At 40.8% G+C, this 27,436-nt stretch overlaps 1 protein-coding gene across 1 annotated transcript in view; it reads right to left on the reverse strand.

The window, feature by feature from the left end:
* LOC122790374 overlaps nt 1-27,436 on the reverse strand; it is a 538,652-nt gene that overhangs the window by 268,275 nt on the left and 242,941 nt on the right. The window contains exon 4 of the mRNA XM_044057888.1: nt 6,498-6,779. Within this exon, the coding sequence (XP_043913823.1) occupies nt 6,498-6,779 (282 nt within the window). The remainder of the gene's footprint in view (nt 1-6,497; nt 6,780-27,436) is intronic.

Consider the following 27,436-nt stretch of genomic DNA (forward strand, 5'->3'; position numbering starts at 1 on the left):
CCCCCCCAACGAGAACTCAAGCTAGCTTTTCAAGTGTACCTTGCGAAATGTTGCTTAAGAGGGTTGAGACTATCTGGGAATACCTTACCCCATTCCCACTCTTGAGAGCCCATCTGCATTGGTATTGCTAATCCCACTGTGGTGCTGCACTGACATATATGCTTTCAACCCTAGGCTCCACCTTAGCAACTTGGCATTTTGCTAGCTGGCTTGATGTAACCATGTTAAGGGATTGTGATCTGTAACTACAGTGAATTTTCTTCCATACAGATAAGGCTGAAGCTTCTGTAGGGCCCGCACTATGGCTAGACATTCCTTTTCTAGAGCTGCATAGCATTCCTCTCTGGGTTGGAACCTGTGACTGAGATAAATCACTGGGTACTCTTCTCCGTCTGAAGAAATCTGGCTAAGAACAGCCCCCACCCCAGTGTTCGAAGCATCCACCTGCACAACAAATTCTTTGCTGTAATCTGGACTGGCTAACAAAGGGGGTTCTCCCAATGCTTCTTTAAGCACCTGGAATGCCTGCTCACATGCTGTAGCCCACACTACCGTATCTGGCCTATTTTTCCTTGTCAGGTCTGTGAGGGGAGCAGCTATGATACTATAACTGGGGACAAACTTTCTGTAGTACCCTGCTGTCCCTAAAAATGCCCTCACCTGCTTTTTGGTAACAGGTGCAGGCCATGCCTGAATGGCTTCCACTTTGGCTAGTTCTGACCTGATCTTACCACTCCCTACACTATGTCCAAGGTAGGAGACCTCTGCCATACCCACCTGGCATTTGCTGGGCTTAATGGTCAACCCTGCCCTCTGTAGACTTCCCAGCACCTCCATGATAGGCTGAAGGTGCTCTTGCTAGGAATGTCTGTATATGGCAATATCGTCTAGGTAAACAAGGGCAGATCCCGCTGCTAGGATATGATCTACCAGCCTCTGGAAAGTCGCTGGGCATTTTTCATCCCAAAGGGCATCTTTGTGAACTCATACAAGCCAAAATGAGTTATAAAGGCTAACCTCTCTCTAGCAATGGGAGTCATGATCACCTGCCAGTAACCCTTGGTAAGATCAATGGTGGTAAGATACTTAGACCACCCATCTTCTCCAGGGATTCATCTGCCCTAGCCATGGGGTAAACATCTGACTCTGTGTGACTATTTAATTTCCTGTAGTCCACACAGAACCGGATGCTGCCATCCTTCTTTGGTACCAGCACCACTGTAGAGGCCCAGAGACTGCTGGACTCCTGAATTACCCCTAGTTCCAATATTTCCTGTATCTCCTCCCTCAGAGTCTGTTTGACTGTCTCGTTCACCCTATATGTGGCCTGGTTAATAGGTCTTTGGGATCCTGTATCCACATGGTGCTGCACCGGGTGGGTGCACCCTGGTTTCCCAGTGAACATGTCCATAAACTCCTGTAACACTACTCAGATTTCTCGAACCTGGGTAGGAGATAGCTGCTGGGACATTGCTACCCCTTCCACTGAGGTGTCAGTCCAAGTCTCACTGAGGAGATCAGTCAACAGATCCCCCTCAGACTCCTCCTGCAATCCACTACAAATACTCAGCACAAGGGCCTTCATATCATGGTAAGGTTTCATCATGTTAACATGGTACATTTTGTGCCCCTGCTTCCTATCAAGCAGTTCTACCATGTAGTTAACATCAGTGACCTTCCTTGCCACCTTGTAGGGTCCCTCCCAAGCTGCTTTCAGCTTGTTGTGTCTGACAGGAATGAGAACCAATGCCTGCTGCCCTACAGCATACTCCCTAGCTTGAGCATTTCTGTCATACCAGACCTTTTTCTGCTGTTGGGCTTCTGCCAGGCTCTCCAGAGCCAAGCTCATGAGTTCCCTGAGTCTTGTCCTGAGGTTTAGGACATATGCCTCAACAGACTCCTGGTGGGATTCACACTCCCCCTCCCACTCATCTCGAATTAAATCTAAAGGCCTTCTCACCCTATGCCCATACAGCAACTCAAAGGGTGAAAAACCTATGGATTTCTGGGGAACTTCTCTGTAAGCAAACAGATGGAGCAAATATTTGTCCCACTCCCTCAAACTGGTCTGCAAATGCCCTAGCGTGGACTTGAGTATAAAGTTTAACCTCTCAACATGACCATCAGTCTGGGGATGGTAGGAGATGGTCATTAGGTGCTTCACTCCACAGTACTTCCACGGACAAGCCAGCAGGTCTGACATGAAATTGGCACCTCTGTAATCAGTATTTCTTTTGGGAAACCTACCCTGCTGAAAATCTCTAACAAAGCATTTGCCACCTTTTCTGCCTCAATGGAGGACAGAGACATTGCCTCAGGGTATCTTGTAGCATAATCCACTACCACTAGGATATACTTTTTCCCTGTTGAACTTAGGGTACTCAGAGGACCCACAATATCCATAGCTACCCTCTGAAATGGTTCCTCAGTCACAGGCAAATGCATCAAAGGAGCTTTCACCTTGTTTCCTGCCTTGCCTACCTTTTGGCACTGCCCACAGGTCCTGCAGTACCCTGTTACATCTCTGGAAACTCCTGGCCAATAGAGGTTCTGCATAATACATCTCTTTGTATGTTTTGTGTCCATATGACCTGCAAAGGGAATATCATGGGCTATGGCCCGGAGTGCCGAATGGTAGGCTCTAGGCACTACCAACTGCTGTATCCTCTCACCTTCTAACCCCCTTCAGGCATCCACTCTCTATATAGTAACCCTTTGTCCCAGGATACTGAATCCCACTTCCCTAGAAAATCAGCTGCCTCATTAGCTACCTCTCTCAGGCCTTGTAATGTAGGGTCTGAGAGCTAAGCTTATCTCAACTCTCTCTCTTAGTAACCCTTCCCAGCTCCCTTTCCACAGGAAGTCTGGCTTCCTCTGACAGCGATGCCTCACTACCAGCCTGGGTGCTACTACTCACTTCTGCCCTTGCAGTTAGTCTGTCCAACGGAACATCAGTACCAACAAGCAGCTTCTGTCTCACTGCTACAGGGTAACTCCCTCCCTGAAGTAACCACCTCACCAGTCCTGGCTGGAAGTGTGTGGTCTGACTAGGTCTCCCCCAGGCTACCAGACCAACATGCTTGTTTCCAGTCCTGACTGAGTGTAACTGCATGAACGCATGGTACTGCATCATGAAAATCATTCCCTATCAGGACATCTCCAGGGATATCCTCAAACACACCTACTTTTTGGCTTCCTTTTCCACCCCCCAGTCAAGATGAAACCTAGCCAAAGGTATTTGGAATGGGGTCCCTCCTAAAGCTCTGACTGGAGTAGACTGCCCAAGCAAGTATGTTCCTCTGTAACCATTGCAGGCTTCAAAATGGTTATGTTAGAGGCTGACGCTCTCTTAGCACTGGCCCCTTTGCCATTTACTAAGATAGAATATAACCTCTTGTGGTAGTTTGGTACCCTTGTTGTCTCAAGACATCTTACTGTTGGCATTTTGTCATTCACACTTACTGGCTCTCCCACCTTTTTTCCCCACCTTGCCTCCGTAGACATCTATATGCCACATGGCCCCACTGGCTGAATTTAAAACATTTAACCCTAGGTCCTGGACATGTACCTGGGCTAACTGCTTCCCCTGCTACTGACAGATTCAGTTGAGGAAGTCTGGGATGCCCACCATGGGTTCCATTAGACACATGAGCAACACTGGGTGTCCCTTTCCTGTGCAGGGATGCCATGCCTGCTAGGTATAGGTCTCCCTTCTTCCCCAACTCATCTACAGTAGGCATTGTCTATCAACTAACCAGATCCTCATGTCCTCAGGCAAAGTGCTAAGGGGTTCTTCCCTCACCAAAAGGTCTACCAGCCCTTCAGAAGTGGTGACCTGACATCCACTCACCCACCTATGAAAATAAGTGCTTAGTTCAGCAACATATTCACACACACTTTCATCTGCCTTGTGTCTGTGCTCACAAAACTTTTTCCTATAAGCTTCAGGTGTTAGCTTATAAAATTCTAGCAAGCAATTCTTTACAACATTATAATTAAAAAAGTCATGATCAGACAGTTTGGATAGAACATTTAGAGCTTTACCATGGAGTAAGGGGGTCAGGAACCATACCCAGAGCGTTTGGTCAACATCATACTGTTTACATACCCTCTCAAATATGAAACTATCAAAATTATCCCCTCTGTAAATTGTGGAAGGAATTTACTGACCGTTTGTGCTTCTGGTTTCCAGTTGCTCCCTCCCCCATTAGCTCCATGACTCTCGCAAAATCAGCATCTCCTTTTCATGTTGTCTCTGTCTCTCCTTCTCCTCAGCTCATATTTCCAAATCCTTGGCCTCCAACTCAAGTCTCTCTAGCTCCAGATGGATTTTTAAGTCCTCTGTAGAAAGGTTGAGCTGTCCATTCTCTGAGTGTTGTACATCTCCATGGCCAGTCTGATCATCTTCTTGGTTGATATTCTCAGCTGCAACTGTGACTAAAGCTGCAACCATGTCTTCTTTAGTCAGGTTTCCATGCACCAGTCCTTTAACCTGGCACATCTCAGCCAACTGGCTCATTGTCAGCTTGCCATACTCCTCTGCTGACATGCTTGCCTGTTCTCTCTGACTAACTAAGCCTAAGCTAACAAAATAAATAAATAAAACAATTGTGATCTGAACTCTGAATGTTCACTGCATGGTTGATTTAGAGTACAAAAACACCTTTAGTGATCACTGTACACAAGCTGCAGGAATTCACTATCCATACCACTGCAACCCAATTAATACATGATGTGGCTAACTCACCACTATCAATCAATTAATATTTAATGTGGATATCCCACCACTGACCAACAATATGTGATGCCTGTGCAATAGCCCAATAATCAAAGAGCCTCAATCCTCACCACTAACACCAGTGAGGGATGTGCACACTGGGTGGATAACAAACACACACACACACACACACACACACACACACACACACACACACACACACACACACACACACACACACACACGCACAGTAAAGTACAATTTCCATTTATGAAGGGTGTCTGACTATCTTCTTTATCTTTGTCTTTCCTTTGAAAACTGATATATTTTCTTTGTGCCACAAACTGAGTCACTTTTCAGAAGCTGGTGGAGTGCCTCTGATGTCCTGTTCTTTGCTGTTGCAACTCCTTTCTTTGCTTATTTGTTAGCCAACCAGTATTCCTTCCTACCCTGCTTCATCTTTTCTATCTCTTTTTTTTTTCCTGCACTCCTTGTTTCTTTTGAATACTTCCTGGACTTCTGCATTCCCCTACCAGATTTCCTTATGTACCTTATTTCCATACCTGGCTCAGCCACATATCTGTAGTCTCTGCAGTCCTCACACATGCTGTTTTTAGGTGCTGCTATTGTTCAACTCCACCTATTTCCTCCTCTTTTTGGGGTGCTAGAGCCCTCAGTAGTTTTGTGAACTGTTGTGCTTTCTCTTCAGTCAACTTCCAGGTCTTCAGCCTTGTCTCTGTTGAACTTAGAGCAACTGATTGTGGAAACCAATGGTTTATGCTGTAGTCCCACTCTTTCACTGGGGATGACTTTTGCAATCATTGATTCTATCCCAGTGCCCTTTCCTTACTAAGAGAAACTCTACGCTGCATGTTAGCCACTCTTTTATATGATCCGGTGACTGTCTTCTCTTTCTGAATCATATGTTCGCTACTATCAAGACATTTTCCAGGCAGTCTAGAATGGCCTCTCCTTCTTTATTCCTATTGCCCAATTGTCACCCATTATCAACACCAATTTATCTAGTAGGTCCTGCAACTGCTGACTGCATGCACTCCTTACATCACAACCCTGGACTCTGATTGCCATGAATCACTGGCAAATGGCAAATAGCCATCACCTACAGCCATAGCCATATTTACACCATCAAGTGGCTAGTCCTGCCACAGCACGCATTCTCCTATCTTGAGCATACTACGCACCACAATAGATGCCAAAAGGCAGCTGGACTGAACAGCTCTTCCCTTAATAGGGTACCACATAGAGCCTGTTCTGCTGCCTACAGCTCCATTCATTGGTGAGTATGAGATGGAAAATTCAGCATGTTTTTTTTTTTCCTTTCCCAGAGGTGGGAGAAACTCCAGAGACAACATTCAAACTCCAAACAGGAGTTAGCCAGAGGTTAGCATTGAACCTTGTGCCTTCTGCTTGGGAGATAAAGACCTTAATCATTATACCAACTGGTCTCAGTATTATTCCTATAACTTAGAAAGTTGTTAGAATAACAGGTTTTGCATTATTTTATAAAGAACATGAAGTCAGAAACTCTAACGTCTGTTCTTTATTATTATTTAATGACTTCACTGCTCAGTGATTTGCCAGAAAACCACAAATTGTATGAGGAATAGAATACTATGAGGCAAAAATCTGGACATTCTGAGAAAATGTGGACAGTTGAGAGGTATGGTTCTGTGTCGTTGTTGTTAAATTAGCATCATGACATACTCATAGACATTACAGACTAGCTGCATGACAAAAATAAGAAATATGAACAACATACCTGTCACAGTAATTCTTTTACTGGCAGATTCTGATGACACTTCATATTGGCTGTTACTGTTCCTAGAAATGCACCGACAAAAATAGAGGCCTTGATGCTTTTTTACTTTCTGTAATATAACAGACAATTGGAAAAATCTAGAATAATGAAATGGGGTATGTAACTCCCAAGCTTCACAAGCCCTTTGTTGTCTTAATAAGATGCAAGAAATTATGATGTCTTCTCCTTCAACATAAACTCCGGACTGCTGATTTGTGTGTAACACTACGCTAGGAAGTAAACCTAGAAAACAAAATATGCAGCATCTAGTCATTGCTATATATTAAAGCGTGGTAAAAATATTTATTAATATGACATGGATTTATTAGCAAAGATTCTCCGCTGTAGGTATTGTACTTTACACATCACAGGACAATTGATAAGCCTTTCAACAACTTACTAACACAGGAAAGGAAAGCAAATATAAGTTGGGCCCATCCTGTATTTGTATACATTATATAATGTAACACAAACTAAACATTAACTATGCATGTAATTCTTTGTACTGCAAGAACTACTTATGATCCTTATTTGAATACCATCTAGTATTATCTACTGCTAACAGACCAGACAGTCACCAACACAAATGTTATACATTTCAGTAACTATAGAAAACACAACTCACAAATCTTACATCTTAAGACTTCAGTAGTGACGTTCTTTTTTTTCTTCATATTGTTATTATTCATGCATGTTTTGTAAAAACTAATAAACGAAAAGCAAAACGGCTTACAGGTAAAACCCAGTATATAAAAAGAGAAGTATATGAGAGAAAACACTATACCGGGTACCACACAATAACGTCTTTATTTAAACAAAGTAAAAAGGAGAGGCGCTTTACATGAACCTTCGTTGCTTCATCAGACAAAGAATTAACTGTTCAACTGCTTGTTTTATATCACTCTCAGTCAAAAAATTTTTTCCAATTAGTGACATCATACAACTTTTGAAAATTTAAAGGCATATATGACAAGAATATTTTAAAATATAAAATATATATACACAAAAATGTAAAGTATGCTCATATTTATGCATATCTAATTTAAAACAGTTAAATAATCTCATTAAAAATGCATATATATATAAAAATGCATATAAATAAAAATGCATAGTATATTCATATTTATGCATATCTAATTTAAAACAATTAAATAATCTCATAAAAATGCATATATGTAATATATATAAAAAAATGCATAATACAAAATATATAATAAAAGAAATATATGTTTATATATATATATTTTTATTTATTTTATGCAAAAAATTAATTGTGTGAAGGCGTCTAGCTTTAAGAAATGGAACCAGTGATGTACAACCATTTAAGCCTGGATATCTATCAGCATTGAGCTTGATAATCCATCTTTGTTCTCGGCTCTCTGTAAAATTTTCTATATCTCCTCCCCTCACATTTCTATGTATATGTTATAAAACAAAGAACTTGAAAGAGTGTGAAGGGTCAGTGTTTAAAACATGTTGAGCAAGCACACTAGTAGTTTTGTTATTTCTGATGTCTCTTATGTGTTCCAATATTCTATCCTTTAAGTTTCTATTTGTTTTTCCTATATAGAAGGCATGACATATTTGGCAGAAACAAAAATAAATAACATCTGTGGTTTTACAGTCTGCATATGAATGAGAGTATAGTGTAAAATTTCTAACACTGACCGTGTTTTCTCTCATATGTTTTGTAAAAACACTGAACTTTTTTTAAAGATTCACATGCAATGTTTCTGTAACAGTACAAAGATCACATGGTCGCAGTATGAGTTTGTTGCAGTATATGTGCTAATTGACAATTTCAGAAGTTTCACATGAATCTATTGGCTTCAATAAAGATAGCAGTTTAACACATTTCAGGCAATCATTTCAGTCAATCATTTTAGTCATTTTTCCGGGTGTCAGCAAGCAGTTAAATATCTCTAGTCCCTTTAGTTTTATATATAAGGCAGGATTATATTTACCAACCAAAACAGAAGTTGTGGACCATAATTAATAAAGTGTTGAAGGAATTTATTTGGAAGGAGAAGAGGGCAAGTGTTAAGTGGGATAAGCTGAGTGCCCCAGTAGAACAAGGTGGTTTAGGATTACTTGGTTTGAAGGGATATTTTAGAGCTACAGAATTAAGTCGCATGTAGATAACACATGCAAAAGGTTATAAGTCAAAGTGGAAAAGCATGCTGATGAAACAGGAAGTTCAAGAAGTAAGGAGAGAGTAGGATTACGGATGCAGGTCCTTCAGGAGAATAACGGCAACTATACAAAATATTTTATGCATAAAGCAGCAGAAAATGTTTAAGAACTAAGTCAACACAGGAATAGGAAAGGAGTTGTTACTGATAGGGATGACTACAATTAGGGCTGTATAAAGTAAGCAAGAGAGGGTTGGAATTTACAGACTGTGTATGTGTGTGTGTGTGTGTGTGTGTGTGTGTGTGTGTGTGTACAAAGATCTATATATATATATATATATATATATATATATATATATATATATATATATGAGAGAGATTTATATCAATGTTGGTATACATTTATATATATATATATATATATATATATATATATATATACACACACACAAATAAACACATTGAACATCTCTACTGGTTGACAGAATTCACATTTTATTGAATCACAAAATATTGAACACGTGACTTAAAGCTCATTTTTTTCAATTCACACCTAAGATTTCCTATTAAGCTCATCACTTTATTTTAGTAGATTAGCCTTTGCATAGTATCCGAATACTGAGGTATTGTTCCTGACAAAGCAGTTAGTAGTGGCTACCTTCCATTCCTAGGCTGATATATACTATATTCTTTAGAATGGCACCAGAATCTAAGTCAATTGTTTGAAGTCTGTTACCTTTCAGTCATGCTGTGGTATCATTCTTGGTGATGGCAGAATACTGATAGAGGCTTGGTTCATACTTGCCTCAGACCCGTATCCTGAGAGCTCCATCATGTCACTCTTCAGACAGTCCAGGGAGGCATGTCACAAGTCATTTACACCCACATGGTCGTCTCATTTCTGTACTTGTAGTCCAAGGAATTGAGTGTTTTTTGTGTTGTGGCATATCCTGGCATCACATAGACAACTGACTGTAACCCTCTCTTTGCACAGCCTGTTGAGAGGTCCATTTGTGTCTTTCACTATGGGGTCACATATGGTGAGGCTATTGGTATGGTTGATGGTTTGCTTTATGTGCTTTTTGGCTGAGTCTCTGTGATTCTTGGATCTATGTTTCATGGTGGGTGCTGCCTGTAATGCATGCTAGTGAGGTTGCTGAGGGTACGTGTTTCACAAGTTACATTTAGGAGGCCTCTGAGGTTTAGTCTATCCCCAGGATTCAATAAAGCTGAAAGTGGTTTTTCACTTTGCCCGTGTTGCAGTGTGATGCGCATTAAATTCAGTAAGTGCCATGTAGAGGTGCTCACCCCTGCAGAAAGGAGTTAAACACCATGTGGAATTTTGTGGGGGCAGCAAAGTTGAGTTACTGTTATGGCTTATACAAGCATAGACTGTTCTTTTGGGGGGGTAAGTTACTGTTATGGCACAAATGAGAATGGATGGTTCTTTTGGGGGGCACAGGTGACTTACTGTTATGGTACATACAAGGGTACAACTGTTCTATTTGGGGGGACAAAGCTAAGTTACTGTTATGGCACATATAAGCATAGACTGTTCTTTTGGGGGATAAAGGTGAGTTAATGTTATGGCACAAACAAGGATATGTTGGTCTTGTTACTCTCCTTATTTTGCATCCTGCCTGTTGTTTCATCTTGTGAGGGCTGTGAAGTCAGAAAACGCAATGTGTATCATTACTTTCTAACTTCTGTTGTCAATGAGTTTCCAGTATAAATGTATGGAGATAAACTGAGGGCAGTGATCATCAGTACCTGTGTGAAATATTACTGTGTGCTTCTTTCATGCCTGAGGCCTACTACTTACTAATGGACACATATAAGTCAAATAAGTCTCTGCTGTCACATGTTATGGTAATGTCTGTACAAATCTCTCACCTTTTACTTGCCTACTGTAACAAGTGATGAAATACAAGAATATGTCATAATATAATTAAACAATACAGTCCAGGTTCAGGACTTACATTGTAAATGCAGCATTTGTCAGAGTGTTAGTCCAGAGCTGACTCTGATGCAAGCAGTACATAGGCAATACATGGGGAGATAAAGATTGTGTGAGTTGCTTGCCATCAGTGTTACTATATGTATGTGAATAGGAGGAATGTTGTAGGCCCCTAGGTGGTGAGTGATTGTGCTAGGCATTGTCTCTTAGCCAATGCAAGGACATATTGAGCATGCCTATGTTTGCCCTCAACCACAGCAGCTGGTGATTTCCCTCTCTGACTCCACATCTGCCTGTGGCTGTGGTGACCTTGGCATTGGTGGTGTGATGTGTGCCCCTCCCTCTTGCTGATCCTACTGCAGCTGTTTCCTCAGGATTATGTTATGTAGCATGGCATATACTGTGAAGATTTCTGTAGTTGTCCATGGATTGTACTGCAGGGCTCCTCCAGATATATCTAGGCACCAGAACTGTGACTACAGCAGCCCAAACACATGTTCTATGACATTTCTGGATTGAGTGTGTGCTTCATTATTGTGTCTTTCTGTGGGTGTGATTTTATTTCTGATGTGTGGGATCAGCTATGTTTCCAGTGCATAGCCCGCATACCCCAGTAGATGACCCTGTGGGATTGGTTGAGTAGCATGCAATTCAGCTGATAAGTGTTGTAATTCGCATCTATGAAACACAGACAAAGACAGACACAATCCATTAATTATCTATACCATTATAAAAAGGCAAACATGTAGCTACAAAAACTGATGGTGAGGAGAGTTGTATATATTTGGAAGACTGCAAAAATGCTTTTTCTTCAGGATATATCTGTACAGGGAAGTACTGAACTTCAACAGGTATGCTCCCATTTTGTCACCTACATACTGCATATGCTGGAATATATTTAAGAATAGTGTGAAGCAAAGGCTTTTACACTTTTATTTGTATGCATTATGTAGAAATGTACTGATGGCATGGGCCTGTCTGTCAAGCCATTTCAGAGGTGCACATGTTTGACAATACATGGAAATGGAATAAATGGAATGCTGTGTGATAAGTGCAAATGTGTCAGGAACAGGTTCTTTGATAGCACTTTTAGCATTTCAAAGAGGTTTTCTTTGCAACATCGGTCATTTGTCTGTTCTTTTGTTTGGGGGAGCAAGGATGAGTTACTGTTATGGCACAAACAAGACTAGAATGTTCTTTTGTGGGGGGAGCAAAGGAGACTTACTGTTGTGGCACAAACAAGGATGTGTTGCTCTTGTTACTCTCCTTGTCCTGCATCCGGCCTGTTAGTATTTCACATCTCTAGACTGTTTTATGTTTCTCCAGTGGGTTTACTGACTGGCTACCTTTTCTTCTTTATCTCCAAACAGTTATTTTGTAGTTATGTGATACTTATGTGTGTTATACTTCTGTTGTCTTTTAGGACACCTACAAGTATGTCATTCGGGTGTGTCAATCCACAGAGACCCCCCCCCCCCTTCACTGATGCTGAAAACCAAGTCATAGTCGATGAGTTTCATGGTATTTCCTGGAAAGGGAATAGGGAAATGTGGCCCATAGGATGTGAATATGGAAACAGATTGTTCTTGATGTCAATGCCGTGGGCGACCATGACAGAACATATGAACAGATGTGCCACAGGATCACTGCCATGAGAAAATCTGCAAGGAGGTGAGCAACTGCAGTGGACCATGACCAAATAGTTACCAAGGCAGGACCTACTAAAGAACCACTACTAACCCCCAACGAAGAGTTTCTGGACAATCTGAGAGATCCAGAGAGCTCCCAGGAGAATGCAGTACAGCATGTCCTGGATGTGGGTGCAACACGTTCTGAGACAGCAAGCACATCCCAGGAAGAGCTTCCTGGTAAGCTTTGCTATCTCATCAATTGAATACTGCTGTATAGTAAAACAATTGAAATTAATAAGTTAATTCTGAATCATATATCTTTTTTTGGGGGAGGGGGATCAAAATATTGTTACAGTTATAAGCTTAGTTTGGGGATGTCAGCCACATTCTTGTTCAAAGTACTGTTAATGCACATAAACAGGGGTAACTGTATTACCCTCTGTGTTACTAATTGTGATGATGTGTCCCGTACCTCTTGCTTAACTTCTTCAGGACTGTCTGGAGTACAGCACAGTACACATCTTCTGCAGAGGGTAAGCCAAATATTTTTATGTCAGTACTGCTGAGTAATTTAAAGAAATATTGTAGTTTGTGATATTGATCTCATGCCTGTTGTGTGTATTGCCATAATGTTTGTAATACTGCCAGCACTGTTAGCTTATTAGCATATATTGCACTTTGGTAGTACAAGAATTAATGTATTCCTGTGTTTCTTGCTTTTTATCACAGGTGATCATGAGAGTGGAAGTATAGCCCTTGTGCCACCTGATGTCAGTCTGTTCATAGACTCTGATGATGATGGTTGCCAAACTGAGGCACAGTTGGGGGTGCATAGATTGAATCTGGCACAGAGGTTGACATACAGCTACCCCCTGCATTTCCATTGGACATAGTCAGTAGGCCTACTCCTACCCAGTCCACTGAACCCACAGATATTGGATAGGTGGAGGGTGAAGACATTGATCAGGGAAGTGTGGCTATGGTGGCTTCAGTGCCTGTTCAGTTGGTCCATAGCCAAAGTGTGGGTGAGGTCCCACACAGGAGGATTGATAGGGATGCTTGGAGGGGGCCTGCTTTCCCTCCTCCAGTTGGTGCAGGTGTCACTTCCCATGCCACTCAACATATGTTTAGGGCCATCATGGAGGCACAGCATGTTCCCATAGGTGCTCCAGACAAATGTTCAGGGTTGTGGATGTGGTACAGTCTGATATACATGACTGTTTCCATTGTGTTGCCAATCCACTGGATCAGACGAATGAGATGTTGGAATGAGCGGTAGCTGTTATAGACCGAGGGGTGTCTGTCATGGAATGAGCAGTGCCTGTGATGGAGCGTCTGCTGGGAGGGGAACAGCATCCTCATGGGGGTAGGTCAGCCACATCATCTGCCAGCCAACATGGCCATGACTGATCGTGCTCCCATTCTGGTAGTAGTTCCTCTGCTCTTTCAGTGAGTCTGCTGTCCACACCCAGATGTGGCAGGCCATGGGGTAATGGTCCTGGATATCTCCATGAAGGAAGCTCATCCAGCAGACATCAGCACTGCAGCTGACTGTGGAAGTGGAGGTGCCAATGCAACTCTTGGCAGAGCCAGTTCTCATGGTCAGGGGTGACAGTGATGAACTGCTACCTCTAATATGCATGGCTCACACCTGTCAGACAGATCAAGATGTAGAGCTGTCGCAGAGCTTGGCTGTGTTCATGCAGACACTCACACACCAATTTCAGCTGGAGGACCCCAACACACACACACACAACAGTTACTCAGTTTGTCTCACTAGCCATTTGTTGTTGTATCCCACTTTCTGCCCTCTTCTCTTTTCTACTCAAAACACAGTCACTGACCACCTGTGTCAGCCTAGGCTTCTTGCCCCCTCCCCATAACACCCTGTGCAAGTGATGATAACTGTGCTATATCCCTGTTTTCTATATTTAGAATTCAGGAAAACAAAATCTGTGCTTGATGCTCTGGGTGCATAGTTAACCTAGCGCTTAGTATATCTGCATTTGTGGTGTTGAACTGGTCATTGTACCTTTGACTTATATTGGCCTTGGAAAATTAGACAGTTGATAGCATTGACTTTTCACAATGTTGTAGTGATTGCTCTTGCATGGGTGTTGAGGTCAGAAACTGGAATGTGTAACATTATTTTCTAAGTTCTCTTTTTAATGATCTCCCAGGACAAAAGTATGGTGCCCATCATAAGCCATTCCATCATATTCAGATCTTAGGATTGTATGACTACACTGTAGTCAAACCTCATCAGAACAGTAATCAAAACAGTAATACAGTATAATGCTCTCTCTTGCATATACCTCTACAGACACATGCAGCAGCTGGCGAGGCCACGGGAAATTCTCAGGAAGATAACACAAGATCTACAAACCATGTCACGATGTTTGTGGATAGATTAAAAGCCATGTGACTGTCATCTGTCTGGTATTGGATGAGGTGACATCTACCTGGCCTCGAGCCCAATGTCTGAACATGCCCTGAGAGGATGACTGCATATCCAAAAAATCTGATATAGATGAGGACATCAGCAGTGTCTGTTGAGAATATGGTAGTAACAGTGTCCCACATGCTGCAGTAAAAGGTTCTCTGTAATGTCAAGCAACAACACACAGAGTTGACTGCAGTGAGAATAGAACACCTACCTAAGTACACAGACAACATAACACAGTAATTAACACATGAATCACAGCACAAGTCTGACTTTTGCAAGACTGCAGCTGAACTTATAGTACATTACATCAGCAGGACATGTGTGAGAGAAGATACTTGCATGCCTGCATAGCTTCATAGGTTCACATGAGGCTACTACAATAATGGCCATAGGTTCATAGGTTCTTAGGAGGTTACTAGGCTAATGACTTTAGGGTTTCTCCACTCTGAGTGACAAAGGTGAAAACCTTGGGGGAATCTTATGATTTTCCATCCAATTGTCCAAGTTACACTTAAATAGGGTAATTGAAGAGCTCAGTTCCAGGTGAGTTGGGACTTTGTTCCATAGCAGTGGCAATCTCTGGGAGGCATATCTGCCTTTCCAGCATAGCCTGTTGATGTCGCAGGCTAGGTAACAGTCCTTGCAATGAGTGAGTCTTGCCCCTTTTGATTTGTGGAGGTGCAGCATTTCCATTAAGGCAAGGTTTGAGAGTGCTCTGTAGGCCAGGCACAAGTCGCATCTCAGAAGTCTATATGATACAGAGTACCATGACAGGGCCTTCAGTCTGTCCATGTAGGTTATGTGTTAAAGTCCCTGGATTTTCTTGATGAGGAACCTCTTAGGTCTCTCCAGCTGCTGTAGGTGTTCTGGTGAGGTACATGCAAAAGGGAACATTGTACTCTATTACTGGTCTGATGAAGGATGATTAAAGTGGATTGATAACATCCTTACTCTTGGATGCTACAGCCTTACTTATGAGGTGTGCAATGTAAAGGGCCATCCTTACCACTGTGGACACATGATGATCAAAGGTGAGGTTGTGATCAACCTGCATTCTCAATTCTGTTACCATTGGTTTGGAACTTGGGAGGTATTATTAATAGTGTAATTTTCAGTGCATGTTTATTGGGTTAAGTTTAAGTCTGTGGCTTTGGCAACAATCATTTATGTATGTAAGCCCATTCTACAGTATGTTGACATTCTTTGGGGATTCAGTGATTTCACACAGTTTGTAGTAATCAGCAAACTTGATGAGGCACAGACCATCTGTTATCTCCTGAATTTCTGAGAAATAAATTCCAAACAATAGAAGGCCCAGCACAGTCCTTTGTGGAGCAACACTGGTAGCAATTCTGCTGGCAGAGGTGGAATCCCTAGCTATGATTGTATGCATTCTGTTGGTGAGCCACTTGGATACCCATCTAATGACGTATGGGTTAATCCCCAGTTGTATGGGTTTATCAGTGATGCCTGAGTGGGGGACTGTGTCAAAGCCCTTGTCCAAGTCAAGATAGTTAGCTTGTGCTGATTTGCCTTCATCCAGGGCTTTGTTGACACTCTTGAAGAATTCCTCTAGTTTTAACAGGCATGATCTGCCCTTTACAAAAAACAAACTTGATGCCCTGCAGGGATGGCGTGCACAGTCAAACCATAAACCAAAAACATTGACGACCAGCAAAATGCGATAATAGACACCATGTACTCAAATAAATTCCAAGTTGCACTTTATTGAATGTCTCCAGACCGGTTTTGGCTATCCAGCCTTCTTCAGTGGAATAAAAAAGTTTTAAACACAGTTTGTTCACAATTATTTATAATAGTCCCTGACCAATGAAAACAATGGTATAGCCCGACCTAGTGGATGGAGTGTTACAGTGCTCTTGTTAGTTACATTTTAGTAAAATAAAAAACTAACAATTAATAGACACATATATTATCACATATATTATCTTATGTTGGGATGCCCACAAGAATAAATATGTGATTATAGTCAAGTGCAAATAATAAGTAGGTTAAACCTGTAGTTATAAAGTATAAAAATCAAGCATCTCACATTATTTTAACCTGTATATAACTTTCAACCTTACAAACATGTTATGTATATGTCCTCATTTGGTAAGTACGGAACCTAGTTACATCTTACTAAATATATATATTTTTTCATTGTAAATGGTCTAAATATAGTAAATATTTATGCCATAATACCCAAAGCTATTCCACATACATGAAGCTCCAAAATAAATATATCAATTAATTCATGACATATTTTAATTATAAATGTCTGAAATTTGTAAAACTTGGTAAATGCTCCATGTTACATGTGTACTGATCTAATTTAACTTAGATGAGTAACATCTTGTAAATGATACTAATAGTAATACTAACTGTAGCTAGGGTATACAGTATAGAGAATGAAAAAGCTAATTACAAATACATGCACAAATGAATTGCACTATTGTAAATACTCCTTTGAGACTTCTAAAGCCAATAGTTCATACTCATTGGTCCTGTATTTATACCATACTAACCAAACTCCATACTAGACATCTTCTGAGTTATCATAAAATGTAGATATATCTTGACCACTAAATAAATATAAATCCATATGTTATCGATAGTTTATAAATGATCATTAAGGCCTGGCGGAAATAATCCTCCAAGGTTGGTAATCCAGTATTTTTATTTATGATTTAAGATAGTGTGCCAACCTTGTTGGTTACTTCTGTCCCCCGTGATTTTATCTATAACCATGAACATGAAATGAGCATTATTATGTTTGATAGTGTGTCTATATAAGGCATTGGTTTCTTTTTTATTCCTTATATCACTTTTGTGTTCCGTCATTCGAATCCTAAGTGATCAAGATGTCTGACCAACATAAAATGCCTTACATTGACACGTAGCTAAATAAATAATCCATGTACTGCTACAATTGGCAAACACCCTCGATTGATATACTCTATCTGTATTAGCACTGGTGAATTCTTTTAACTTACTAACCTGTGAACAGGAACTACAATGGCCACATGGGAAGGTGCCCAGTAATTTATCTCCAGTTATAGTAGTTTGTTGGTATATTGCACCTCCACTTTCTTTATGTTTATAATGAGAAAAGAGACCTCCTAGAGTTTTGCCCCATCTAAATGAAATTTTCAAAATCTTTGGCGGATGATCTAATGCGTTTGATATGCATAAATTGAGATTTTGATATATTTCGAATGGTGTGGTTCGGATGCATACTAGATGCATAGGAACACTTTGTTACAATATAAAAGCTCTACTACCACTAAGAAGGAGTCCATCCTTAGATTTGTAACTACTTATGGAAGGAACCACCACTTGGTAAGAGATTTACTAGATTCCAATTGGAATATACTTTTGGCACATGAGGAATTGAGAACACTTTTAGGTCCAAAGTGCCAAATTTCATTCTCATAATAAACATAAAGAAAGTGGAGGTGCAATATATCAACAAACTACTATAACTGAAGAAAAATTATTGGGCACCTTCCCATGTGGTCATTGTAGTTCCTGTTCACATGTTAATAAGTTAAAAGAATTCACCAGTGCTAATACAGATAGAGTATATCAATCGAGGGTGTTTGCCAATTGTAGCAGTACATGGATTATTTATTTAGCTACATGTCAATGTAAGGCATTTTATGTTGGTCAGACATCTTGATCACTTAGGATTTGAATGACGGAAAACAAAAGTGATATAAGGAATAAAAAAGAAACCAATGCCTTATATAGACACACTATCAAACATAATAATGCTCATTTCATGTTCATGGTTATAGATAAAATCATGGGGGACAGAAGTAACCAATAATGTTGGCACACTATCTTAAATCATAAATAAAAATACTGGATTACCAACATAACATATGGATTTATATTTATTTAGTGGTCAAGATATATCTACATTTTATGATAACTCAGAAGATGTCTAGTATGGAGTTTGGTTAGCATGGTGTAAATACAGGACCAATGTAGCTACAGTTAGTATTACTATTAGTATCATTTACAAGATGTTACTCATCTAAGTTAAATTAGATCAGTACACATGTAACATGGAGCATTTACAAGTTTTTACAAATTTCAGACATTTATAATCAAAATATGTCATGAATTAATTGATATATTTATTTTGGAGCTTCATGTATGTGGAATATATTATGGCATAAATATTTACTATATTTAGACCATTTACAATGAAAAATATATATATTTAATAAGATGTAAAAATGAGGACATATACATAACATGTTTGTGAGGGTGAAAGTTATATACAGGTTAAAATAATGGACTATAATCACATATTTATTCTTGTGGGCATCCCAACATAAGATAATATATGTGATAATAACAAACTGTGTTTAAAACTTTTAGACATTCAATAAAGTGCAACTTGGAATTTATTTGAGTGTATGGTGTCTATTATGGTCAGAGTTATTGATGTATAGTTCCCTGGGTCAGTTGAGGGTCCCCCTGTCTGCAAGGGTATTACAGTTGCTGGGTAGATCTGCCAGGACAAAGCCAGTATGTAGACTGTGCTTGAAGAAAGTGCACAGTAGTTGTGCTAACTCTTGCGTTAGACTGTTTAGTAAGCAGCCTGGGATGTTATCTACTCCCATAGAGGCTGTGTTTAGTTATTTGGAGATAATAGGTAGAGAACTGTTGACAGGTATGCTATATGGTATGATCGGTGGAGACAGGGGTGTGAAATTCTTGCCAAACCTGTCTGCTAACAAGTTGGCTAGATCCTCAGGTTCAGTATGAGTGGAACTGTTGACTCTGAATTTGGTGTAAAGCTAGGCCTTCCCTTTTATAGTTTCATAGTTTCATAGTTTAGTACTAGGCTATCTGCCGCCACCCCATGAAATGGTACAAAAATGTACAGAATAAATTTAGAATACTGTGCCTCTGTCTAGTAGTGACACAATGAAGGTCCCCTTATATAATAGAATTAGTTTACTGTGCCCCTGTCTAGCAGTGACACAGATGTGACCTCATCAAGATTTCTCTTGAAGAGAGTCAGTGAGGGCCTCTGCCTAATATGAACTGGGATCTTGTTCCAAAGCATGGGAAGCCTCTGGGTTATGAATCTATCCCTCCAGCATGTCCTATTCATACTTGTGCCGAGGTTTAAGTCTTTAGCTCTCGTGGTCCTGATGGATTTGGATTTTTTGAGGTGGAGCATGTTCATCAGATCCTGATTGGACATGGCCTGAGGTCACCTCTGAGCAGGCGGTATGCTACTGAATAGAGCTGAAGTTTCTTTAGTCTGGCAGAATAAGACATATGTTGGAGACCCTTGATCCTCTTGGTGAGGTACTTTTGTGGTCTCTCCAGCTGTTGCAAATGCGGGAGTACATACCGGTGAGGTACATACCAAATGGGGCATTGTACTCAATCATGGGTCTGATGAGGGAGGAATATGGGGTACAATGACATCCTTGGATCTGGATGTGAATCCCTTCATGATGAGGTGTGCAAGGTAGAATGTTTTCTAACCACTTTGACAACGTGGGTGTCAAAATGAGAGGGTCGCTGTCGACTTGGGTCCCTAGGTCTCTGATTACTTTTTCCGTATTCAGTGGGTTGCTGTCTATGTGATAATTTGTGGGTACTTTGTTTTTCCCAAAGGGATGACTATACATTTTTGGCATTTAGTTTACTGCTGGGTTTGCAGTCATCAGTGAACTTTGTGTGGGACACCACTTGTAACTGGCTTTGAGTCTGACATTGCTCCAGCGATTTTAACTTTATGGGTTCTGTCCTTTAGCCAGTTTGCAACCCATCTAGTGACATAAAAGCTGTTGAGCTTATTTATGATGCCTGAGTGGGGTATTGTGTCAAAGGCCTTAGCCAAGTCCAGGTATGCTGTATGGACTGCTTTGCCCTCATCAATGGCTCTAGTGACTGTTTCAAAAAAGTCAACCAGGTTTAAAAGGCAGGATCTGCCCTTTAGAAATCTGAACTGGGTGGGGTCAAGTGTCTGTAGGTCCCCTATGTCTCTGTTTATGAGTTCCATAATGATTCTTTCCATAGCTTTGCAGACCAGGCTGGTTTAGTTTCAGGGTCTGTAGAGGCACCGTGGGACCACTGTTGCTGTATGCCAGTGTTCAGGTACATATCCAAGTAAGGCTAAGGTTAAATAGCATTTTATGTGTGGGTTTAGCTCCTCTTGGAGTTCACGTAACATGCAACCCAGGATACTGTCAGGTCCCATTGATGCTGTGTTTTTTGCTTTGTTTAGGCCGGTTCTCACTTAGACATCTGAGATGACAGGGAGATTACATTCAGCTGGGATAAGTATTTCTTCTTTTGGGGGTGAAGGAGGGGAGAAATTTGCACTGAACCTGTCAGCCAGAATGTTGGCAATATCTGTGGGTTCAGTGTATTTTTTGTTGTTGTGAACCAACAACCAACTCTGAGCATATCTGAGGGTTTCCGCCCAGGTTTCTAACATAGCTGAAGAAGGCTTTGTGGTTATCTTTAGTGTCTTTAGCGATTTTTCTCTCAAAGTTGGCCTTGGATGTTTTTATGAGAGAATGTAGTTTTCTGCTAATGTTGATCAGAGATGTCTTCCCTTCATGGGATTTTGCTCTGACGTGCAGTAGCTTCCTTCTTTTGTTATACAATTTGTTTATGGCTGAGGTCCACCAGATAGGACGCTTACCATTGGTGGAGAGGGACTTGGATTTGTTTGGGATTGCATGATCCATGCATTCTTGGAGATGTCCATAGAAAGCATTTGTGAAGGATTCGGCATTGTGGGATGTGGTATCCACTGGCACAGTGGGCTTAAAGGATACCATCTCAGTCTTAAGAAGAATGAAGTCTGCTTTTGAGAAGTTTTTCACTGTGGTCTTTTGTGCTGGGGGTGGAGGTGGGATATGTATATCCAGGGTGATTAGTTTGTGGTCAGATCTCACTAGTGAGGGGTATACTTCCGGTGTGGAGCATTTTGTCCCCATGTTTGTGATGATCACGTCTGGTATATTATCTCCCATAGTGAGAGAGGTGACTTGTTGTTCCAGTGCATTTGAATTTATGAATTCCAGGAACCTTTGGGCTAGGGTATTAGGGCTAGAATAATGTACCCAATCTATGTTTGGGTAGTTGAAGTCTCCGAGTATGATGGTATTTTGTGATACATTCATATCCTCCAATGCCTTCAGGAAGGCTGAGTGGGGTTCTTGAGATTGGGAGACATAGCTAAAAAATGCCTTGTAATTATCCTTAGTTATGGATGCTAATTTAGTTTCATAATTAGCTTTAGAGGACTTTGCAAGATGACTAATTCACTTGTTCAAGATATAGAGGGTGTTGTTCTGCTGAGACTATTCCCTCTTATTCCCGGGCATCAGTTTCTTTCTCTTGTTGTGCTAGAGGTCCACCAGGGTTCATGTTAGTGGACCTCTAGCTAACAATGATGTGGAGTTTTTTTTTCCTACAGTAAGCTGGACTTGGAGTATCTCTAGTGAGTCATACTCCTTAACCAGTCTTAAGGTGTATGAAGATGGATGCACCTCCTCTTTGGTTCTTTCACATTCATTTTGTGGTCTGAACATGTGGACGGCATTATAGCCTTTCATGGCTGGTGTACTCTCTACATCCCTAAACCATGTCTTTGTAACTGCACAAATATTGACATCTTCCCAAGTAAGAATGTAGTTTCTGATTTTGATTCCTAGTGTTAAGCAATATAACGCTGAGTTTGTCTTTTGAGGATATTTTTATATTATGAACTTTTGTTCTTGACATTGCCTAAAAAAGTCACTATGGGGGAGGCAAGTACCTTGGCCAGTAACCAAAACGGCAAGAGGTGACAGATGAAGACCACCTCTGGTAAAGCAGCATAATCTGTCAATCATATCATTCCAGCCTGACAACTACTGGATCCCCCTGGAGTCACACCAGTAGCTAAGCCAATTGTTGAAGTTGAAAATTCTTTTGTTTGTATTGCGGCATCATCCTGGGTGAAGGCAGAATGCGGCTTAGGACTAAAGACATCCCTGTCTCTGGGAGGTCACTCCTATCTCTCTCTTCATGTAGTCCAGTGAGGTACATCTCAGGTTATTTATTCCAACATGGAGTATGACAGAGGTGTAACTGTGTATGTAGTTAAGAGACCTGAGTGCATGCATGACTTTGCAAATCCTGGCACCTGACAGACAACTGACCGTGACTTTCTCCTTGTACAGTCTGGTGAGGGGGGCATCTGTGTGTCCCACTATGGATTTTCCTATGACCAAGACATTGGTTTTCAAGTGTTTTATCTTAAGGGCTTAATGGGTGACACACTGATACATTTGTTTTTATGTGTAGTGGGTTCTGTTGGGACTTTGTGTGCAGAAGGTTTGGATTTGCAAGTTCCCTGCTTTTTCAATATGCTTTATTTATTTTACATTTGCTAACCGGGTTAGTCTGGCTGAGCCTTTGGCTCATTTTCAGCAGAGACCCGGGGAGAAAAGCTCCTCTGGACTAGAAAACAATTTATTAAATTTTAGTAGCATAGTAGTAATTATCAGCTATAGTATCCTACAAGCAGAGACCTGGAGAGAAAAAAAAGCTCCTCGGGTAATTCACTTATATAGAGTATTGACAACTGGCAGACATGCATGTGAGTTGTTGCAAACAAGGTTTTAAACAATTAGCAGAAGAAAATGTGACTAGTTTCAATATTATGTTAGCTGCTTAGAGCAAAATGAGTTAAGAGTTAGGCTGATGCTTATTAAAAGTGGATAAGATCTAGTTGTATAGGAGTTTGGAAACAAGAAAGGAAAGTAAGAATGGCTAGTAGGGGATGTATGGGAGGTAGAGTATAGGAGACAGACTAGATAGGTAGGTTGTTTTGAGACTGTAAGAATTGAGAGTGGTTGGAGATAGAGGAAGGGAAGAGGTAGAAGAGGCAGGGGAATAGTGTTAGAGATACAGTAAGAGTGAGGTGGTGAAATAAGAGAAAGGATGGTGGTTTCAGGGTGGTTGGCTACAGTGACAAGACCATTTTGTTTTTAGGTATTTTGTTGCGACTAATTTGAAGATTTTGCTATGCTGGAGGGATATTATTTCCAAGGGGAGTTGGTTCCAGGATATAGCTGGGTTATAGTTATAGATAAGGCAGCCTATTTTGGTTTTGGGTTTGTAGATGTCTAAGAATTCTTGATTAGAGCTGCGCAGCGTCCTAGCAGGGTAATATTTGGATATGATAGTAGAGAGGCTGGGGCAGAAGGAGGGTAGATAGAGGATAGAGTGGATAATTTGTAGTTGGTAAAGTTTGAGTAGCTGAGGGAATTCTAGCCAGTCTAGTTGCTGTTTTGCTAAGCAGTGGTTTGACTTGTAGGTTTGGTTAGCTGCAAATCTGCCGATCATATTATAGGTAGTTTCAAGCTTGGAAATAAGTGTAGAATTTAAGTTTGTGAATATGTGGCAGCTGTACAGGAGCATTGGGAGTAATAAAGCCTGGGAGAGAGTTATTCAGGCAGTATTAGTTAAGCATTTCTTGCTATGGAAAAGGTGCCCAAGTTTCTGATGAGTTCTTTTTACCGAGTTAGTAATATGTAGATCAAACTTAACCTGGTCATCTATTGTGACACCTAGCAATTTAGTATTAGATTCAGCTGAGATGATAGTGTTGTTGCAGGATAAGATGGTAAATGTACTTTTGAGTGTGGTGATGTTTTTAGGGAGGAAGAGTAGGAGCTTAGTTTTTTTTGGATTAAGTATTAGTTTGTTATCACTAAGTCAAGTCTCAATGGTGTGGAAGGATGCCTGGGTAGTTGAGGGGAAGTCAGTTGGGTTGTCAGCAATGGTTATAACAGCTGAGTCATCAACATATTGCACAAGAGATGACTGGGGACAAGAGGAGTAGAGCAAGTTGGTGAAAATATTAAATAGTAGTGGTCCAAGTATGGACCCTTGGGGGGCTCCCATTTGTACAGTGAGAGGGGAGGATAATGCAGAGAGCCATTTAACTGATTGCTGGTGGGTTGAGAGATAGCTGGAGAACCAGGAGATAGTAGAGGGAGAGAAATGTAAGTTAGTGAGTTTATCTAGGAGGAGTGGGTCAGAGACAGTGTCAAAGGCTTTAGAGAGGTCAAGGAATAGGCATGAGACAAGTTTATTATTATCACGAGCTAGGGAGACTTTGTTAATGAATGATATGAGTGCAGTAGTTGCACTATGCTTGGGATGGAAACCATGCTGTGTGGGTGTGAGAAGGTTTTCCTGGAGAAGGTAATGCATTATTTGTTTGTGAATGCATTTCTCTAGGATTTTTGAGAGGTGGAGAGAGTATGGCAATTGGTTTGAAGTTGGATATGTCTGAGGAATTGCCCCCCTTTGTGAATGGGTAAAGTAAAGAAATTCTTCCACACAGTGGAGACATAGGATTCAGAAATAGATTGGTTGATTAAGATGGATATAGGAGAGGCAAGAGGTTCAGAGGCAATCTGCAGGAAGTAAGAGGGTAGCTTGTCAACAGATGGGGAGCAAGGTTTAAGTTTAGAGAGTAATGACTTTACATAGTTGGTTGATACTGCTTTTAGAGAGAAGGAGTTAGGAGGGTTTGGAAGAGATATAGAATTTATGGGGGTGCTAGTGTTGTTTCTGTGGGGGGATTTATTATGGAGGTTATTGAGTTTATAAAATCATTGTTAAATTTGTTGGCTATGTCTTCAGGTGTTGCACTGGGACATGGGTTAGGAGAGGAAGGGTTTCCTGGATGAAGAGTCTGTTTAATAGAGCTCCAGAATTTCTTTGGATCTGATTTAAGAGTAGAGGGAGGATTGGCATAGAAGTTTATTTTGTCATAATGGATGATTTTTTTTATTTTATTTCTGAGTTCTTTATATTTCTGAAGAAGAGAAGGGGTCCTAGTTTTAGTCCACATTTTCCAAATCCTATCCTGGTCTTTCATGAGGGTTCTGGTAGATTTAGTGAGCCAGGGAGCAGTATTAGATTTGATTCTAATTGTGCGAAGAGGAGCAAGGGCGTTAAGAATGTTCAGGAATGTAGTGTTGAAGGAGTGGACAGCTTCATCTAAAGGAAGAGTGGTGAGGTAAGACCAGTTAATTTTGGAGAGTTGGTGAATAAAGGAGTTAGGAGAGAAATGAGAAAGTGAGCAGGTGGTAATAAATTTAGTAGGTTTGTTAAGGTAGGGATTATGTCTGGTAACTGATATAGGACAGTGGTTGCTTAGGGCATTTGGAAGGGTTTGGGAGTTATGATAGTTTTGAGGGTGGGAGACCAATATCCAGTCAAGAAGAGAGCTAGGTAGGTGAGATTTATTATTGTAGGTCGGGGTTGTGATTAGCTGTTCAAACCCATGTATGTTTATACAGGAAGTAGTGGTGGAAGCTTGTATTGTAAGCCAATCAATATTAACATCTCCCAGTATAATTATTTCATTCTGGATAGTATGTGAGAGGTAAGATAGGATGTTCTCAAATATGTTAATATTATCACCAGGGGGAATATAGATTGCTGCAACAGTTATGGTGTTGAAACTGTTAAGTTTGAAGTTGGTCAGTAGAAGTTCAGCTGGTGAGAAGGAGGGTAAGTCTAGTGTAGGACTGATATGACAGAGTCAATTGGAGTAGAGTATGGAGACTCCTCCTCCCTTTCTTTTAGGTTGATCTAATCTAAGGATATTATAGCCAGGAGGGATAATTTCACTGTCCAGATGGTGTGTTTTTAAACATGTTTCAGTTAGGGTAATTATGTCAGGAGTATAGTTAGCTATCCAAGCATGGAGTTCTTGAACTTTATTTACAAGGCTCCTAACATTGATAGAGCAGAATTGTACTTGTTTTTGTGGGTTGGAGGGGTTGACAGGTTTAGATACAGGGGGGTTATTGTTAAGGGTAGTGTCTGTAGGGCCTGGTTTAGGATGAATGTCACCAGATGGAAGTAGAGGTTTGTAATGGGGTTTTAATTTGAGTAAGTATACTTTTGTTTTTTTTGTTTTAAAGGGGCGGGGGGATTTTTTTATTTTAGGAATGGGAGTGGTGGGGGGAAGGATGGAGGGACAAATTAGTAGATAGCGTTGTGGTGTAGTACTTAAATTAAGAGTGGTGTTTGAGCGATGGAAATAGGAAGTAGGTAATTGTGAGTGATAGGAGGTGAGGTTATAGAGAATAAGGAGTAGGGAAGGTAAAAATATAGTTTGAGTTGTAAGAGACATGTCACTTTATGGGATGTAGAACAGAGGATGAGAGGAAGTGTTGGGAGAAAGGTATAGTATTATTTGATAGTGGATAGTAGGTAAGTGTGGGGCGGAGCAAAGGAGGGAAGTAGTATGAGAACAGGAAGTGAAGGGGTGGGGGATAAGGGAGGAAGTGAGGGGGTGTGGTCATATGGATAGGTATAAAGGTAATGATTGGGGTGGTGGGAGGGGAGTGAAGTGAGTGGAGCGGGGCTACACCTTCCAGATAGAGCTTAGCTAAAATAAAACTATCAGCTAGTCCAGGGACACTTAATAGAGATGCTAAACCTGGAGGGCTTTCAGCTGCAAGAAAAACTATGTGCAGGGATAAACCACAGGTGGAAGTTGTATGCTGCTTAGTAGTCTGCAATGGTAGATTTTATTCTCTTTTATATTTGTATTCCCCTTTGCTCATTGTTTGCTGCACACAATGTAGCTAAAGATAAAAGCAGCTAGAGACTTTGCACCTCTGTTTAGTGTTGAAGTGAAGAACAAGTATTGAAGAGGAGGGACTGAAGGC

This window comes from Protopterus annectens, chromosome 16.part0 (genome assembly GCF_019279795.1).
Source record: "Protopterus annectens isolate FY-2018-M chromosome 16.part0, PAN1.0, whole genome shotgun sequence".
Classification (NCBI taxonomy): domain Eukaryota; kingdom Metazoa; phylum Chordata; order Ceratodontiformes; family Protopteridae; genus Protopterus; species Protopterus annectens.